At 33.6% G+C, this 19,705-nt stretch overlaps 1 protein-coding gene across 1 annotated transcript in view; it reads left to right on the top strand.

Moving 5' to 3' along the window:
* The first annotated feature begins 334 nt into the window (after positions 1 to 334).
* LOC126840855 (transcription factor Ken 2-like) overlaps positions 335 to 19,705 on the top strand; it is a 71,884-nt gene continuing 52,513 nt past the window's right edge. The window contains exon 1 of the mRNA XM_050576833.1: positions 335 to 789. Within this exon, the coding sequence (XP_050432790.1) occupies positions 578 to 789 (212 nt within the window). The 5' untranslated portion in view covers positions 335 to 577. The remainder of the gene's footprint in view (positions 790 to 19,705) is intronic.

The raw sequence follows: 19,705 nt of genomic DNA, 5'->3' as shown, positions 1-19,705 counted from the left end.
TCGTTATTCGAACGCCTAATGAATATTTTTTTAACGAGTTGTCAAATAAAAAAAAAATGATTCACTTTGCTGACGTATCCGCTTTGTGAGAGAAAAAACAAATCGTAAATTTTCGCGAAAAATGTTACGGCATCAATCATTAAGTTATATTATTTGTTTTTTTGTTTTATAGTTTTTTTTATGACAATACTCATCGTTGGCGGCGTAATGTCTACTACACAAAGTGCACTCTGCCGGCGCGTGAACATCCGCAGCGGAGGGTGTAAAAAGCAGCGTGGCGTATGCAGAGCGTCCCTGCAGGCGCGCAGTGCACGGCAGTTGACTTTCGGATCGATCCGCCGGCGAACCTTTTCACCCTCTTTTCGGCCTTTGAGTTTCCGACGGCGATAGAATAATAAAACAATATAATATAATAGCGCGTATCGTACGCGAAACGATTATAGAAATATAACAAAAAAAAAAAAATACATATATCAATAATAATCGCTAACAATGCCGCCATGACCTTTTGGGACATAAGCCGGTGCACGGTCGACTTTCAGTGTTTTTTCAGTCGCTCGCCGACCGGTCTACGGTCATGCATTACGGCGGGACTGTCGCAAGACCGCCACCGCACCCAGGCCGGTCCGGTAGCAAAAAAAGCTGTTCGCCGTGCCTCATTGCCGTCCTGGTATGCTCAGCAACGGTGGCGATCTGTCTGGCGACCTACGCCGTAATGAAAATGCCGGCAACCGATATGATCGCCAACGCCACGAGGACACTCGACGACATTTACTCGTACTTCCTAAGGTAAGGTTGCCTGCTTTACATTAATATATATCTACATGGTCTTGAAATACCCCAAAGGGTAATATAATTTGAAGAAAAAAAAATTAATTAGAAATTGATCGCGTATAATGTAATTTACAAAATTATTCGATCCATCCAGCTTTATTCCTCCTTTGTCTATAAAACATATAAAATATTAAGCAACTTTTTCTTGGGACACCGGTTTATATTGGTATGTATACATTTGCTTCGCTCTAAAAAATCATTTATAGTCTATTAGTAGTTTGACACTATGGAGGTGATCGCTGGCTAGGAAAATCGACGATAGATTTGTAAGAAGTATGAAGTTTCAAAAGGGTATAATATTAAAAAACTTCTGCAAGTTTGTTTGTCTAACTAAGAAGTTTATGATCGATAGCCTATATGTGCTAAGACTTCGGTTCAGTGGTTCCAACGATATCGTGAACTGACGATACGTGAGAACATTGATAAACTGTTGCACTTCGACCCCATTGAATAAATGCATTAGCAAGTGAGTTATTGGCTTATAAATTGTGAAGGGCTGCGGGGAAAAAAGATCAATGTCAATTTTTTAACATTCTGAAAAAATCATGTTTTTAATTTCAAAACGTAATACATTTTGCCTGTATGCCTAAACTTCCGGCGGTCGTTACTCTCGACTGATTTGTTTTTTTCCCTGGTTCCGGCGCATAAAAGATACAGTACATCAATACAAATAATTTGATACCAAAATCTCATTTTCAACAAAAATCGACATTGATCTTTTTTCCCCGAAGCCCTTCATGTGTTTTCTAATCAGTTTGAATTTCAATTTGTAACAAAAAAATATCTCTACAATTTAGAGAACTTGGAGTACATATTACTGTACATAATACTATTAGTATAAATTATAATTATTAAATTAAAAGCAGTTTTTAACGATTTGATACGCAAATAAACTTGACTTTAAGAAAAAATTGCTTATCCTAAATAAAAAAAAAAGATTTATTAAGAAGATGAACATAAGCAATACAAAACAAATCTATTTATTTTAAGTAGATTTCGATCATGACAGCTGGTTTTTAGGTCAATTTTTAATCGTTTTATAATTTGAAGTATAAATTTTCATAGCTAACAACCGTTATAACGCAATATTTTACTTAAGGATAAGGAAAAATTATTTTGACGTTCAAACTACTTCCAATAAAAGTAATATATTAATTTATTATAGGCTACCGACACTTTATAGTATTTAGCTCTATCATACAAGTTTCTTAACAAATGTGAATATTGTGAATTATGTATCTAAGGTTTAATATAAGATAACATACATATTAAACCTAAAACGAAACGATTTTACTTAATAACCATGTGTAGTTAGTTATTTAGCTGCTACCAAATAAGTATTGTTTAGCTGAATGTACTCAATGCACTATTTTATCAATCTCTAATCTCTATAGATAATAAAAATGTCATATTATAGTTAACTGGTGCAAACATCTAGATGTGACGATGCTAAATTAGTATTGTTAACTTATTAACAACTATAACCGACCAATTACTACCCAGTTATAGTTTTTAATAAAATAGTTAGTTAAGGTTGAATGACACGGCGCGTTGGGCCTAAGATAAAAAAGAACCTACGACTAGACTAACACCAGTTGTTATATTTTATTGAGTTTTTCTATTGCAATTTATATTTAACATTAAATTCATAACATTTACGTGTAAGAACTGTACAAGTAAATCAATTGTTAAATTAAAATGTGTTAAAAAAAAGTTAAATGTTAACTAATTGTGTTGATGGTGCTAAACGTTTTAGGTTTATCTTTGTAGGATTTTTCTCATAATTTCTAACCGCGGTGCCTAAGTAACCAGGGCTTACAAGTTACGGACGGCTTAATCCTGTCCTAGAATAGCATTGTGTAATCCAGACCTATATCTTATTGCAAACTATTTGTATGTATGAGCTATACACTAGTTTATAATAGCCGTTAGCAAACTCGCACGCTAGTAATAACAACTATAATTTGCTACTTGCTAGCTACTAGTAAAATACCGCCATGTAAATTGCAAAGTACAGTCAGTCTATCGCATACAATAATCCAATATAAAATCTAGACTATAATTACTGTATTGAACGATTTAATTTAATTTTTGTTTCGACAAAGCAGTACATACTTGTATAAAAACGAAACCAGCGTTCTTGAAAACACATAATATACATTTATTTTTTAATACCTACACTATAAATTACCGTTTACATTTGGTATAATGAGATATACTTGACGCTGTTGTGACTTGTGCCGCGCGAAGAGAAATTAACTTAATTATTATTAGTTATTTGATGTATAATAAAGTTTTTGTACCAATTAATTTAATACAAGACGCCAACTAATATTTTACACTACATGTATTTTGGTTTTGTGCATTTTCATAATTATCGACGATGATGTTATCTATTTTATGGTACCTAATTTATGGCTCGATGAAAAAGTAAACTGGTTTTGTCGTCCAATAAAAAAAACTACCACGGTGAGAAGTGTGTATAATATAGTATTAGCTTGCTTTCTACAACAGTAAATTAGATTGTCGTTAAATCTCGGATGATTTTTATCTCGCCATGAAATCCGACAGCAGTATACTGTATACGATTAAATCAGTCACTGTTATATTATCTTGTATGAGCACACAGAGGAACTGGGGATTAGCGCATAGAGGCATTGCAAGAATTTTATTTTAATTTGGATGACGTTTCGACCACCATTCTCAGCAATAAAACGCATCACTCGCATAATTATAATGAAAATAACGATTACTCATTTCAGTTAAATAAGTTAAATCAATTAGTGAAAACGTCAAAACTCACTATGTTCTATCACAATCCATAGTTTTTCAATAATCTATGGCGCATAATATGCTAATTTATGGACGTTTTTATCGATCATATAGTTTAATTGCGGTGTAATTTATTTACATGCATATTTTTGCGACCACCTTGTATTTATTTATTTTACTTTAAAACAAATTATTTTCCAAACAAACGGGTCGAGCGGAATAATAAATGTAAAATCAAAAAGAAGAGTTAATGTAAATGTATTTTTTTCTAAATCTAACCAACATATTTAAATTTTAATGGAACTCTGTAAACTCTGTGGTCATAATTGATTAGTATTCAAAAGTTCCAATTTAAATTTAAAAATTGTCAATTATTTCTATGAATCAGTTGCAACTACTTGGTTCGTCTCATTGATTTACAAATACTACTCCGTTTGGTGTTATTTAATAAAATATGTATTTGAAATCGTAATTTTTACTATAATTTGTTTTAAACCTATCTACTATTACTATCAGGGGTTGAAATGGTTTTCATCCCCTGTAACGGAGACGCTAGAAATTCTTTACCGAAACTATCAAAAGAGACTGACCAAAAATGCAAGTATGAAGTGATTGGATGTATCAAACATGTATGTAAAGACGTTTGAACTCTACCCGCGGTCCTATTGCCGATTCCTACGTTAGACGTTATACCTAACTTACTGAGTTCACAAAGGAAACATGGGATTTGCGAAAAAGATTTTGTCGTTTATGTCCAACGGGTAAATCCGCCATTCTCAATTGTATTATACCAGTGCAGTATGTGAGCAAAACGTGGGTATTGTCTGCAAATTATTTGTTGCCGCTTTAACATGTGTATATTTGCAAAAAGTCGACACAGCCCCGCGATCCGCGTAGTGTACTGCCGAGAGCCTTTTGTATACGTTTCGGTGAAATGTCATTGACGGTTATTAAAGTATACTCGAACCCTTTATGCGTGTGCAACGATGACTGATGTCGATGGTGGCTGGGGTGGTGGTGGAAGCGTTAGTGTTGAGGTGCACGCATAGTATAATATAGTAATACATGACACGATGATTGAGACGTTGTATTATGTGGAAAACGCAGAAATATAGAAATTACAGGTGAGATTATATTATTATATTGTGTAAGGTTGGGGGTGCGTATACGCCTATACATGATAATAATGTAATAACAATAGCCGGTGGATCGAGGGTGCCAAAGGAGGACAGTCGATAATAATCTCCCGCAGGTCGTCGGGCCGCCACCGCAGGATCGCAGGGTCGAACCGTACAGTATATAGGATATATATATATAAGGTTCAGAAAATCGTAAATCACATTTTGAATGGTCGGGACACGTTTTTACAATATTATTATACTCGCGCGCGGTCAGGGATACGATAATATTATAAACGCGGTTTGTCGATGGTAATCTTATTACGGGACAACGCTAGGAACCCTTCTCGGAAAACAAAACGAAGAAAAAATAAAAAAAATTACACAGGATAAAAATCGAATATAAATTTCGAGTCCCCCGCCCGTGCGTGCGCGCGTTACTGGAATTCAAATTGGATATCGTTGTCGTCCTTATACACCGTATAATAATAATAATAAATACACGTGTATAATTTTCTTCCTCGGCAAGATATCTATACTTACTTACATGTGTAATAATAATAATGATAATATAATCCCATATCGTCGTGGCGTGTAATTGCCGCTTCTTTGTCGTGTACATATATATATATGTGTAAGTATACGGTGTGTACCACGTCGTGGTAATTGCTGATGTCATTCAAACTAATTGTCTCTGCACCGATGCCTTTGCTGATGGATGCACCGGAGGAGAATATAATATTTTGTCGGTATAATAATATATATATATATATACACATGCAGAATTAGCGTGTTGTGTATAGGCTGTCTGCTCTTGTATAACACGCTCGTGGCGCGTTTAGGTGCATACTTTCGGTCGTGAATATTATATTGTATACAACATAATAATAATATTTTATTATTAATTTCCAGCGGTAAATCTCTGTCGACGGCCGACCGCGCGCATGATAATAATAATATAAGAATCGTGTGTTGTAATGCCGTCCAACAGGGCCGCAATGTCAATTATTATAATATTTCTTGTCTGTACACATTTTTTTTTTTAATGTACAATGTAAACAAAACTTATTATTTCCCATTTTCGCGTGGTCCTCAATGTAACTGGTCAAAGCCCAAATAATAATAACAATATTTTTTTATTATATACTTCGTATATGAGTGGGCGCATTAGTCAAAACGCGCGCTACCGGTGTTGTCGTTTGAACGCTATAGCACTCATCGACGCGAACAAAGGGTACACTGTATTATGTATAGATTGTAGCGGCTATATTATAAGGCACCGTAACTGTATTTTTTACTGCGAGTATATATTTTGTAATACACACACAGAGAATCTGATTTACAAAGCTGTTGAAAGGAGCGACCAGTTCGAATATCAATGAATAGGTCGACGAGCCACACAGAGATCCAATAATTATCGCCCCGAGACCCGAGTCCACACATACATTGTGGACCAATCGATAATAATAATTATTGTACACTATATGAGTCACCCGTTTGGGTTTTTAAAACAAATGAGTTGCCATAATAAACATGTTATTATTTTTCTACATCACACCTTCGCCTTATTCCTCACAAGTGCGGGGTCGGCCACCCAAATCACTCCACACTTCTTTGTCCGTCGCATACTATCACACTACTCATACTCCACACAAGTCCACCTGACTTTTACCACGTAAAACCCGCCTAAGTTAAAATACGTCACGTCGTTAGTCGATGTCTTTACAGGGTGATTAATAAGACACTCGTAATTTCTTAAAATAATTTTTGTAGTTTTTCTTTTTGAAAACATGTTTGTTTAAGTTATTTTACAATAGTGGACAATATTCAAATTTTTTCAAGAGCACTATCAACTTTCAAAAAGAGAGTATCTTATCCTCCCTAAATTCCCGACAAATATAAGCAAATAATTATTAAGTTATCAGTTTCCCCAAAGGTCTGTGCTTTTAAAATGTGATTTGTTTTGAAAAGTTTAAGTATATGATAAAAAAAAATTTGCACATTGTCTTTTACACTTTTAGATCAATCAATTATATGGAATTACAAAAAAAACAAAACAAAAATATAATATATTCCCTTAAATTGTGGAAAATATATCTCGAGTAATCAAAATTAAAAATTGTTATAAATAGTAGAATCAAAGGATTTATTATGTGACGAATACACTGAGACCGTGTGAAACAAAAGGTTATAGCTGGGTAGAATTGGGGAAGAGGGCAAGAATCAAAACAGATAAGGAAATACATAATATGTTAAGAAAACATACTGTATAAAGATCATTGATGAAATGTATTGTTCGAAATCAAATAAGGGAATGCCTTATAATAAAGTTGACAATTATTGTAAAGAAAGGAAATGTCCATTCTTAAGATGTGATACGAAGCTATTTGTAAAGACTAAACAAAAATGTTAAGAATTAAAGAGTATAATATATTGTTATTTGTTTTGATTTAACAAACTATACAGTTTTCTTTCTCTAAAGTCTTACGTTTTAAAAAATAACTTATCAGATGTCATAGTTTCACATTTATAATTATAGATTTTACTCGTAGTATCAAATATTTCATGTAACATTTTTACTTTGAAATATTTAATTTATAGAAATTTCACGAGCCGTGCATTATTTTGATGTACATTTAAAGCTTATTTCTAGTATACAATTATAATTTCCCAATTGTGCTTTATAGATACACAAAAAATAAATTAATAAAAAGAACATTTAAACAAATACTCGTATAAATAAAATAAAATGTATACCTACATAATTATTGAATTCAGTTATCTTTTTTATGCGACTAAATTTTGATTTTTAAAAGTTTTAATTAAATAGATAAAACAACGAGTTATAAAATAAAAGAATTATTTAAATTATATTTTATATTGGATATTTAAAGGATTATATCATTTAAATCCTGTAATTTATACATACATTATTTTTATATGTCTTCTTTAATAAAAAAAATGATCTTAGACCGTGTTATAAAAACTAGTTTTAATATTATTTTGCATAATTTTGAAATATTTCATTAGTATTGCAAAAAAACTTCGTGTCATTTTAAAATACCACTAACTACACATAAACCTATCAATTTTCAAACACAGTTTAATCGACAAAGAACAGTCACTCAAAAGACTAGATTTGTATTTTTTTTTTTTTATCTGTTAATTTGTCTTGTTTATAGGTATTATATTGTAATAGAAAATAAAAACGTAAATTTTTTAAAAAATGTTGTACACATTTATAATCAAATTTTATAATTTGTGATTGTATAAACTAATTTGTATGCTGTTCCTACTAGTAACAAGTGGAAGTGGTGTGTTAAATACCTACTAGAGTATGCCAATTTACGATTTTTAATTTATACGAATATTCAAACAGAGATGATCACCCTTTTTATAACCAGTAACCGTTTGTATTAAAACGCGCGAACCGAATTTAAATTCGGTTGATCATTTAAATTGTCCAGTTCGGCTTAAAGATAATCGAGTTGAAAGTTTTTAGTACGGTTCGAAGTAAGTTTAGCGAGACGCGATTAAGGTTCCCGACGTTTTATATTTTATTATCAATAAAATTAAAGTTAAAATATTATCATACCGAGTTTTGAAATATTGTTTCATGCTTAAACGTCACAATTGACTGACAGAAGTATTTTAGACGCTTTGCGCCGTAGGTAAAACTGTCAAGTGAAAAGCACTAACTCGATAACGTCTTGCGGTTTTACCGAGCATCGCCGTTCACGAGATAATAACATTTTCTTCTCTCTCAAAACTTGAAAATCCCACGTGCGTTAAGTCTTGCGAACTTATACCATACATTTAAGATATAATAAGTCGAATACTGCGATTACAGTTTGTGCGTTAGTGTCGGCTATAACAGTTGATGTCTGAAATAAGATATATTTTCAGTGTACATAAATTTGCATAGTATTTTCACGTTTATTCGCCGACCTAATCATAGAAAAGATTTCAGCCTTCACTGTAGAAAAATAACTTATTTCCCTTATTTAATTATTTTCAGTAATCCGCCTTTCAAAAATCTGATATTTTACATCTATGTAAGATGCTCCTGGCCAAGTCGGTCTTTTTAATAAGACTTGATTTCATTTTTGATTTGTTCAAAAAATAACGTGGGTGTTTAAAAATATTGTTTCTTTGATGAAAACCCGTTTTTTTTACTTTGAGAATATAATTCACAACTGAAAAATATCATATACGCATAATACAGCAAACAGGCATACGTTATTTTAATGATTACTTTACAAAACATTAACGACACGCCGAAACCCTCGGGTGTCTCCAAACCGGATTATAATAATTAAAACTAAACCCCCCCTCCCTCCCCCAACCGAACGAAGACGTTAATCATTATATCGTTTCCTATTTAATGTGATACACCGCGTGTGCGCCGTGTGCCATTGACACCTTATATTGCAGTAATGCGCTACCGCATATTATTATGCGCTGTCCCACTCAGCGCTGGTCGCGATCCATCATTGAAATCCGAGATCCATTTATTATTAGTGGCTTTTTCGTGTTGACATAACATACAACCCTAATTAACGTCAGAGACTTGCAGAAATATGTGTATGTACGACGAGGGCTGTTCTGATTTAAATCCGTCTGTCTGTCAGGCATGTGTTGGCACAGACATAAAATAGTTAAAACCGTTGTTGATGTATATATATATGTATATGACTATATGTGTAAAATATCGACAATGGCGTGCTTTCCGCCGTTGAAAACGTACAATTCGGTTTGGCACCATTAAGTCGAATACAACGTCTGTTTGGGCGCATTAAAGCACTTCCACCCTAAATACATTTGCACACAAAATATTCTAAAAATAGTAACTTCTCAGGGTTGTGGGCACTTCTAGTTACTACGGTATTCTAAAAGCGTACCCTGTACGAGGTTTAAGTACTAAAAGATAAATTGCGACAGATTGTTGTTTTGTCCGTGTCGTGCACGAAACGTGAATACTCCGATTAAAAATTCTGGATAATTTTTTAACTTTTGACGCATAACTATTTTACACTTATTACACGAAGAATATAGAAATAAGTAATAATAACGTGTCAGGCAAAACAGTAAAACAGTAAATTTTCTTGTATATCTATATTCTATACATAGGTACATATAAATGTATGTTCCGAGTTCTATTAGGAGATGCAGTTTCCCGTGAGAGAATCGGTTTAAAAACAATTTTGTAACGCGGTAGCTATGGAGCAATCACTGCAGTTTTAAATACATATTATAGGTGTGGTGTTTCGAAGCGCAAATGATTGATCTTTGGTAGCCGGATCCAATTATTCGTAGACTCACGAAAACAACAATTTCTCATCGAAATGTATTATTATATAATAGACATTTTTTTATACGTACAAGTGTTTTTTTCATTTGGATTTTCAAAGTAAATTCCTAGTGAGTTCGATGTACCTACAACATAAGTGGAACGTAAAGAAAGAAAAAGTTTTTGTAATAAACATGAATACAATCGAAGATCTATCAGCCCACACCTAAGTTACGGAGAATAGAAAAATAACACGGGAATAATTGTTAAGTCTAATAGTTATTCCTATAATATACTTTTATTTGCTGATTACTGTACAGTGGAAGCGTTTCAAAAACTGCAATGACAGTTAAAGTAATACAAAATTAAAACTAACAAATTAAAGTAATTTGGAAATTTGATCCTGTAAATTGAGTTTTTCAGTCGATTTGGCCAACATAATTTTTTTTTAATTTAAATCAATCTATATAAACACTTGAGATGATGTGACGGGACTTACTGTTTGGATGTACCGGTGCCTAAAATGTAATATTACACCAATCAACAAAATTCGATTCATACAAAACAAAATATTTATAACGAGAATGCAACTTTCTATTTTAAAGCATTCGTTAATGTTAGATTTGTAGAGTATGTATAAGTATATAGGTCGTATTTTTATAGTCAATGTATTTAATGACGGAAAAAAAGGCACCGCTCTAGTCCGTGGTTGCGTCGATTTAATAATATGATCGGCCGATAAATCTATACATTATATTATTATATATAGGAATAAACGGTAACGAGAAGCGCTGTAGCATATGCAAGAAAGGAGAGTATTATGCCTAAAGCACGATTTTAAAGGGGTTGCCTAACGCGTGCACACGAATTCCCATCTTGATAATAATATATTATGTTCATATAATATACATATGTGTATTATAAACAAACGGTTAACTCAACCCGTACGAATTTATTGTCAGCCGACCTCGTATTATTCGTTTCAATAAAAGTTGTACATAATATTTTAGAGAAACAACTGTATTAAAAAACTATAAAAAAAAAACACCATGTAAATTCGGGAGACTACTCCGACATCATGTTAGATCCTTTCGAAAACGGCTGTGGATGCTAAACGTTTTGATAATGTACATTGTACACTATGTATAGGATTCCATTAGAACAATTATAAAGTATATGATAATGTTTGGTATACATAAATAGATTAACAACGAGTAGTCTTGTATGTACAACGTGTAATTCAGATGTAAACAGCTGTGGGTGGATTTAAATTTTATCTAAAAAAAAACAACTCGTTTAACCTATACCGTGCCAGTACGTGTTGTTGGTTTGTATTAGTGATTGCCCAGATATTATTTTTTAAATATTATGGCGTTGCTTGTCACTTGTTTCCTTCGGAAACACAAAATCAAATGCATTCGGGTAATTTCATTTGTTTAGAAACACCGTTCGAAGCGTTAGTGCGCACCAATAGGTATAGACCTGGGTAACGGCAAAACCCTTCACTTGATCGCAGGGGCTTCTCGAAAATAGGGGATGACAACTTGAAGGTGGGCTCGTCGGAGGTGTGGAATGTTTTGACACCTAAGAAGAAGAAGGCACCCGCCCTTCCGCTTTACGCCTCCGGCCAAACCACGAGACACCACTGTCAGACGGTTAGTACACGCATGATCGTATATGACACTACTCGGATTTCCAGAGGGATAAAAGTAATTTTTTTTCAAAGTAAGGAAGGAGTGTGAGGGAAGGTAAAGCCGAGAATTAAAAACTACACGGATCAAGTTAACGATTCGTGACAGCCATAATACATAACACGTATACACATATTACACCGTACACGCCTAACGAATAGTAACCGAACGCTTTCGTGCGCGCAAAGAGATGGTAGTACAAAATCATTATGTGTTAAAATGTCTATAAGGAATTTCAAAAAACGCGTTTGTGCTACTACCGAAAAAAAAACGTTTTAAAACTAACCAAGTGTGTTAGCCAGCTGTTTGAATTATTGTCATATACCTCTTAACAAAAAACAACAACAAATCTAAATGTCGCGCGTTATTTAAAATGCGGTAGCGGGCTTTCAGACAAACCTATAAAAAAATGTGGTTCACTGTTGCTCTTGCTAATGTGTTTAATGATGCTGAAGTGAACCGAATATTTAGCACTCGGGGTGGTGCGCTATCATAAATATGTCGCTGTACGTCTAAAAAAAATTTAAAAAAAAAGAGGTCAACTACTACAAAAATAACGTCATTTAATAATATACATTTTACACACACGTGCATTATTAAGCTTTATGATCGACCGTTCTGTAAGGGTATAAAATAAAACACTATACGGACGCGATAATACTGCATAATTGACCCGCCAGCGGGTATATATATATATTATTATAATATGTTGCGTTTGGCACATGTATAAATGTGACTTGTTAAGAGACTGTGCCCCGACCGCAGATCACATGCAACGTACAATATATTATACAGTATGTTTCCAAGACTTAAATAATTAGTTACTACTCTTGAGTATCCATAAATTATAATAGTTTAATCACATTTTAGAAATGGCTAGTTTTTTTTATAGCTTAGTAGCTGAGTATTTCATTATTATCTTCCCGGTCCAAAGAGACAAGCATTTTATGCCTCCAGACAGCAAAAAATAAAATTAATATTTAAAAAAGTATCGTGCAATTGTTTTGTAAATAGTTTTTGTCCATTAACAGTTTAAAATACTAATGTAATAATAATTTTAAAATATAAATCTATGTCTCGGAATTAAAATAGACAGTATAATTTTATTTTTACTTTTGGCAAATAAACATTATAGTTTTTATTATCCTTAAGTTTGTGTTGCATTTTATCTTAACAATAATGTATCTATAAGACAATGAATGATCGATAAAGTTGTTTAAATTAAACTGCTTATAGAAAACAAATTGATAACCTAATAACTCCCCTTTCTCTGCCCCGTACGGCAATATTATCTGAATTAAGTAATATTACAAATTACTTTAAAACGAAAACATTTTTTCGGCGACTATGTTGTCATTTCAGCGCTAACGGCAGACTTTTTGAAGAAAGGATTTGTTGGTTTTAACACACCAATAAACTTTTAATAAATGTATAATGTTTAACAAACGGTACAATATAAAAGCAGTAAAACTGGACTACCTACCTACTTAATTTTAAAACGATTACTGCTTGCAATTAAGCATAAAACACTAGTTTAAATACGTTTTTGTCTGTTGTGTATTTTGTAAAATTACAGGGAAAAACTCGTTATTTATTATTATATAACTATCTACTTAGCTAAATAATTAAAAAATATATTAACACTACGTTTTACTTTTAAAAACAATTGTGTGGTCTTAGTAGGAGTATAAATTAGTAATTACATCTAGTTTGTATTTTAATTTTAATTCAATTAAAATCGAACAATTCTGACGGAGATGATATTATTTTAATTAACTTGGGCGCTTCTATTAAACAATAACGCGGTGCTCAAATCTCAATCTAAAACTCTTTCGCCTGACCGTATAGGTGTATTGTGTACATAGTTTAATAGCGGAGGGCCATAGCGTGCAGCGAACATCAAATAATAATTATAAAACCAACAAGGCGGCGCATTATATTTTAGATAATGGCCGGCTTACAATACTCCCGGAAAAAACATTAGCTCTTGTGAGGAAAATCGAGTTGTTCCTATACCTAAGAATATGTAATTCAACCGGTAATTTCAAATTTCAACTGTTTAAAATGATGACATGAATTTTTTTTTCAGCCTACTACCTACATATTACTATAGTTAATTTTTTTTTTCACCCAATAAACCGAACAATTTTTTACTCTGGTAAGTCTAAGCTCGATGATAATGTTGTATAGACATTAAATTATAATAAAATGAAGGCGTGTACTTCTTAATTTTACATATTACACCAATAAGAGGTAGCGAACGTTTTTTGGTTATAGGAAAAATAACAACAGTTTAATTATATACTATGGAACTTATAATAGTATTATTATTTTGTGTAGTCCCCGAAATCTTGACTAATTTACTTTGATGTTGTTAGCGCGTCGATCGGCTATGCTAGATAGTGCGGCCTTACATTAATTAGTTATTATTATTATAATATTCACCTTCGGCGTTTTTAATAATACAATATAATGTATTATTTTTTATATTATCATAAATTATTACAAACGAAAACGGCAACTAACGAACGTTCGTAGACACTGTTTATATGCTATATCGCTAAAGTGCTAATTACCTTGCATAACCAAAAAACAAAATGTTTTAAGTGTAGCTAGAATATTAATAATTGTGGGCGTATTCCTCTAACGATAAGTTTTTTGTATACTATACCTAAAAGTATCTATTGATCAGTAGCTCGCTGGTAGTAATTCTCAGAAACCATGTTCCCTATTTGCCAATGCATATATAATGTAGTACCTAACTACTATGTGGTTGTAATTTGTCTATTAAATGTATTATAAACATAGATAACAGGTAGTGATTTTTTTATAAGCTAAATATTCTATACAGGGTTGGATTGGGTTTTACGGGTTCTGCGTTCAATTCAATTTATTATTATTTTAAACTGCTTAACCTAAAAAAATAGAGAGACTACTATGGGGTTAAACAAAAAAGTTTTTTTTTTTATTAGTACCCAGTACCTAACAAAACAAGTTAATTTCGTTTGCATTTAAAATGTTATAAAACTGGCAATTGGAAAAGTATTAGCTCTTTTTTAATAAGAGTAAGTGTGACATAGCTATTGTACATCACAACTATTACAAGAACCAAAATTAAAGCTTGTTACTGTACGTTGAATTAAATACGTACGATATAAGAAATAAAATAAAAAGCTAAAATATTCTAACTTTACAAACAGCCAGAAATAAATTGAGCATATTTCTAGCGCTCCTGTTTTATCAAATGATAAAAAACTTTTAGGATCACTTGCGGGGTGATTACAAACAAACAAGGCAACATATTTAAGAGTTTAAAAAAAACACTCGACCATTTATAATTTTAATTGAGAGGTTTTTATTCTAATATGTTAATATAAAACTATATAATACTTTACTATATAATTAAAATGTAGCACATTTTTTTTTCAGTATAAATAAAGTTCTATAGTTTTTCTAGAAGAAAAATTTGACTTCATTCGTTTAAAATTTCCCCGCTTCTGTTAGGTTAGGTTAGGTCTTAGACGCGTTTGATAATGTATATACTCTTGAGGGCAAACAAATAAATAAAACGATATAATGAAAACTGGTATAACGTACAGTTTTTGACGTGTCATCTGCAGTGCAGCGTACCGTGGTGGTATTTACCGTTTTCCTTAAAACTGCAGCTGTTTTAATAAAAATATATATTAATATACAGAGAGAGAGAGAGATAGAGTGAAAAAAAATTGTGCGTGTGGATCAGTACTGCAATGCGGCGGCGTTTTAATAGAGACGTCTGTGTTTAATTTGGGATTAATCGAAAATAATAATGTATATAAACTCACTGTCGACACGCTATGTCAGCCGTGCGGTATATGTTATATAAATATATGTATATATAACGGGCTAAGGTACCGTGACGGACTTTTGGAAACAACACCGGAGCCGTGTATAAAACGAATTCAGTAGGGGCGGCGCACTATAACCCAGATGGTCGCCAACGATATGTGCACCATAAGGGTAGTGGTGGTGGTGGTGGTGGTGGTGGTGCTCGTTAAATAAAAACGTTTCGATCCTTAATTATTATTATACAGCGCCTGGAGAGGAGTACATTCTGTGATATTATTATTATTATATAGGTATCTTAGTGCGTTTTCGCCTTCGGATCTCGGCCCCGGTCCGGGTTGTTTACTCGAACACCTGGCACGGTAATAATGTTATCAAAAAAATAAAAACGTTGAGGTTTAAACTGGCTTCGCGCCGCTGACCGGGTAGGTATATTATTTTTTTTCAATCCTTGTGGTGTATACACACATTCACCTTTTTCGGTCATAATAACAATATTAATAATATTATCATGTATTTATACAGAATACTTTTTTTAATGTACACAACGTCGTTTGTACAAAACAACAACAATAATACAAATACTTTTTACGCGTAGGTACATTGTCAAGTTGTATACGGGTGTCGAAAAAATAGGTGTGTGCATTTGTACCGAGGTAGGTTATCTTATTCGTTTGTCTTATTTAAAATAAAAATCCGCTGGCTTCCGTCCCGACGCCTTCGGCTATATTATTAATAGCTCGTGACAGTCAAACATGTGCTGGTAATAATTACTAATTAAACCCGAGATATCTCTATTAAAAATAGGACGACGCGTGACCCCTCGAACCCGGATCGCCGCTGCCGCCGTCCTTTGTGTACAAGCGAATGTGTGTGTGTGTGTGTTTTTTTGGTTTCACCAAGTTGTGTATCGAATTTTTTAACACCGCGCGCTGGTCATAGAACGAATCGAAACGTTTAGCGACCGCCTTCGCCGCGGTATATAATTATTATTATAATTAAACCTTTCATCCTTACGCCGCAACGGTAGCGATGCTAAACAAAAAAAAATGATATTATACCGCCTCGCGCCGAGACCGTTAACAAATCGCTTCATTAAACGTTTAACCGAGCGGCCGACGTCATAAGTTTCCATTTAGTTTCTGTGTGCAAAACGCCGAGACGCTTTTATTTGCTTTACAACAACGCCGAAACAACGATAAAAAAAGTTTAATATTGCTGTACGTTACCTCGGTTGAGTCAAAAACTTTATAAGTTATACAATACCGCAGGCCCTTTATACGTACCTACATACTGTGATCTAAGGAGCATGCCCACCCCCACCTTCGAAATTCTTTAACTAGTTTCGTATACGTATCATAATAATAATATTGGGTAAAACGTACAAGAGTTACATTACCTTTATATAATATATTATAATATAGATTGCTGTGATTGTACTCGATGGTAAAAGTTACTAGCTCATATATAATTAAACAAAATTAGAAATTTTGTAATAAATTGTCTTTTTTTATTAAATCTTAACTCTTCTACAGTCGGACAGGCCTTTCGCCTTGTGCTTCCTCGCGTAGGCTATGGACATTGAACCTGTTGGTGTTAATCTGGCCTCGATCAGGACTTATGGTTACTTGCTTGTGTCATGTTGTTGTGACACAATCAATTAGTAATTTCAACGGGTATTCTAAAACCAATTAACCAACGGGTTCCCTCTAATAGTTTATTTTTTTTTTTTAGGTTTTACATCATAATTCTATCATCACATCGAGGCTCGTTCCGACGAGCATCGTCTTGTTAATGTGTTTTACACTTCTAGTAATAACGCCAAGAATATTATATTATTTTCGTCCGACGTATTTATACGGCTCCAATAAAATTCAAGTGATTTAAAATCGCATTCGAAACGGTTGATGTGTTCTTAAGAGCTTGGAAGTAATAAAAACGAAGGGGATAACTAGGGAATCGTGAGTGCATTCAATTTTCCGGACTTAATTTATAACGACAATTTGACAGGGGTCTACAAATACAGCAGCTGTTATGAGGGGAAACGTTAATTATACGAAATACTTCCGATGTTATTGGAATTACTGCGACGATTCGTTTGGGCGAGTCAAATATAAAAATATTATGTTAAGTCATTAAACAATTTAACGATCAATTCGAAATAATAATATTCTCTTATACTTACCGGTAAACGGTAGACGGCCATAAGAAATACTGTATTTTATCGGTTTCTCGCTGCCGTAGAATATGGATCAATGACAATCGTTTGAAACTACACGAGTACACAATTTATGTCCAACATCTTTATATTTACCTAGTTTGTCTTAACGCCGGAACTAAACCGGTTGTGCTCGCATGTCGCCACTTCTACGTCATTAAAAAAAAACATAATAAAGTAACAACCAAATAACCGACTGTAGTAGTTAGTATACAATAAAAAAATAGATGGAAAAAAAATCTTAGTTTTTGGATGTTTACACCTTACGAAGAGAAAAAATTGGTAACCGATTGACTCGAGGAGAAGCTAAATTACTCGTAGAAACCATTTGGATTGATCTTATCCTATTTTAGTGACATATTGCGTGCAAACACATCCTTTTAATCGAGTAGTTCAGTATAATATATTATAATAGAAGCTATTTTAGTAAAATATTAATATTAAAACATTTAAAATAACTTCCACTACAAAATGACATAGTCCACAATAGCTTATATTTCAATAACAATGTTACATAATATGATACCATCATCAGCGCTCACCTCTCACTTGGTTATGATAGGTTAGGTTTAATTCTTATTCTAAGGCAAACTATAGTATTAATGTACAGTAAAGTATTTCATCAGTAAAATATTTGATGTATTGAATCTATATTAACGGCGCATCGAACACAACGGTGGATATTGTACAATTTTATAATGTTGTCAATATTTTTTTTTTTTAATTTATCCTATACCGTGATGTTTATGCGTTTTAGTGTTTGTAACGGCCGCCGTCGCTCGTCGCCGGAGTTCGCCTTCCTGCTGTCAGTTAGCAAATACTTTTCCATGTCGAGAATGGTACTACCACTCGGTATTTATGTTTAGAAGCTCAGCTGCCACATTGCCGTGTCTTTGTAAACAATGAGAATCTATTGGTTTGCATACCGTAGTCACGAATACTTACTTCAGTCTGACCGGCTAATGGATTACGGCGCGGACACATTATTGTCATATTACGTTTTGTCTTTTTTTTTTAAATTTGTTTTCTTTGCGTACTTGTTACCTTCCGCCAAAAAGGTTTGTTTAGGATTTCAAATACACCACGACGGCGGCTGTGGCGGTAGCAATAAAATCCACATCTTAAGTCCTCTTTGCGTTGAACGGCGACTTGTGTGCGGTTCTGGAAACGCGACTCGTCGGCGGCGGCCGTGTTTACGGAGGTCTTCGGTGCAGATCGGGTTTTCACCATCAGACACTCGTGTCTACCTATATACATATACATATATACACAATAATAATAATAATAATAATATTATAATGGTCATCTGCTCGAAGACTCCGGTGGCAGTATGTATCCAAGGTGGCGGGTCGGCCACACATAAGTATAACTAGTTTTCGGATCGCACACGCTTGCCACTACTTCCGGCGGCAGGATTCGGGTGGCCGGAACTGACTCACGCGTTCTCCGTCAAGACAGTCTTGTCTATGGCTTATTTAAAAAATGTTTTAAGTTCAAAACATAAAAGAGCGACATTCCAAAGTTCTGATAAAATAAAAATAATTTCACGGGAAACGGTTTTCTATTCCAAGTTGCAAACAAGCTATAAACATAATATTGTGTACAACGTGACAAAAAAATTAATTGGAACTTGTCATTTTGATTCCTCCAAAAACTCTTTTTTCAATTACAATCGAGAGCAATTTTAAAGCGTTTTCTTTACAGTATTTCTTTACCTGGCGCAGTTTTTTTACTTTTTTTACTCAACACGTTTTATCAATACAGAAAACCGCCGTGTTCCTTGTCAGATCCGTTTGCGGTGAACCGATTTTCGGCAAAAATGTACTTGGAGCATTATTTATTTTTCTAATTAAGCCATCGATATGCCGTACACAGGCGTTGTTGTTGTTGTTGGTGGCCGCCACCGCCACCGCGGCGTGTCGCCACGTCGAGACGGCGAGATGAAGATGCAAACTCG

The sequence above is a fragment of the Adelges cooleyi genome, unplaced genomic scaffold (assembly GCF_023614345.1).
Source record: "Adelges cooleyi isolate 19-005CV unplaced genomic scaffold, UGA_ACOO_1.1 ACOO_flye_CR_arks_rails_tigmint_CR_PRNA_376, whole genome shotgun sequence".
Taxonomy (NCBI): Eukaryota; Metazoa; Arthropoda; class Insecta; order Hemiptera; family Adelgidae; genus Adelges; species Adelges cooleyi.
Note: the sequence above shows the minus strand (reverse complement) of the source record. Positions and strands in the feature narration are given on the sequence as shown.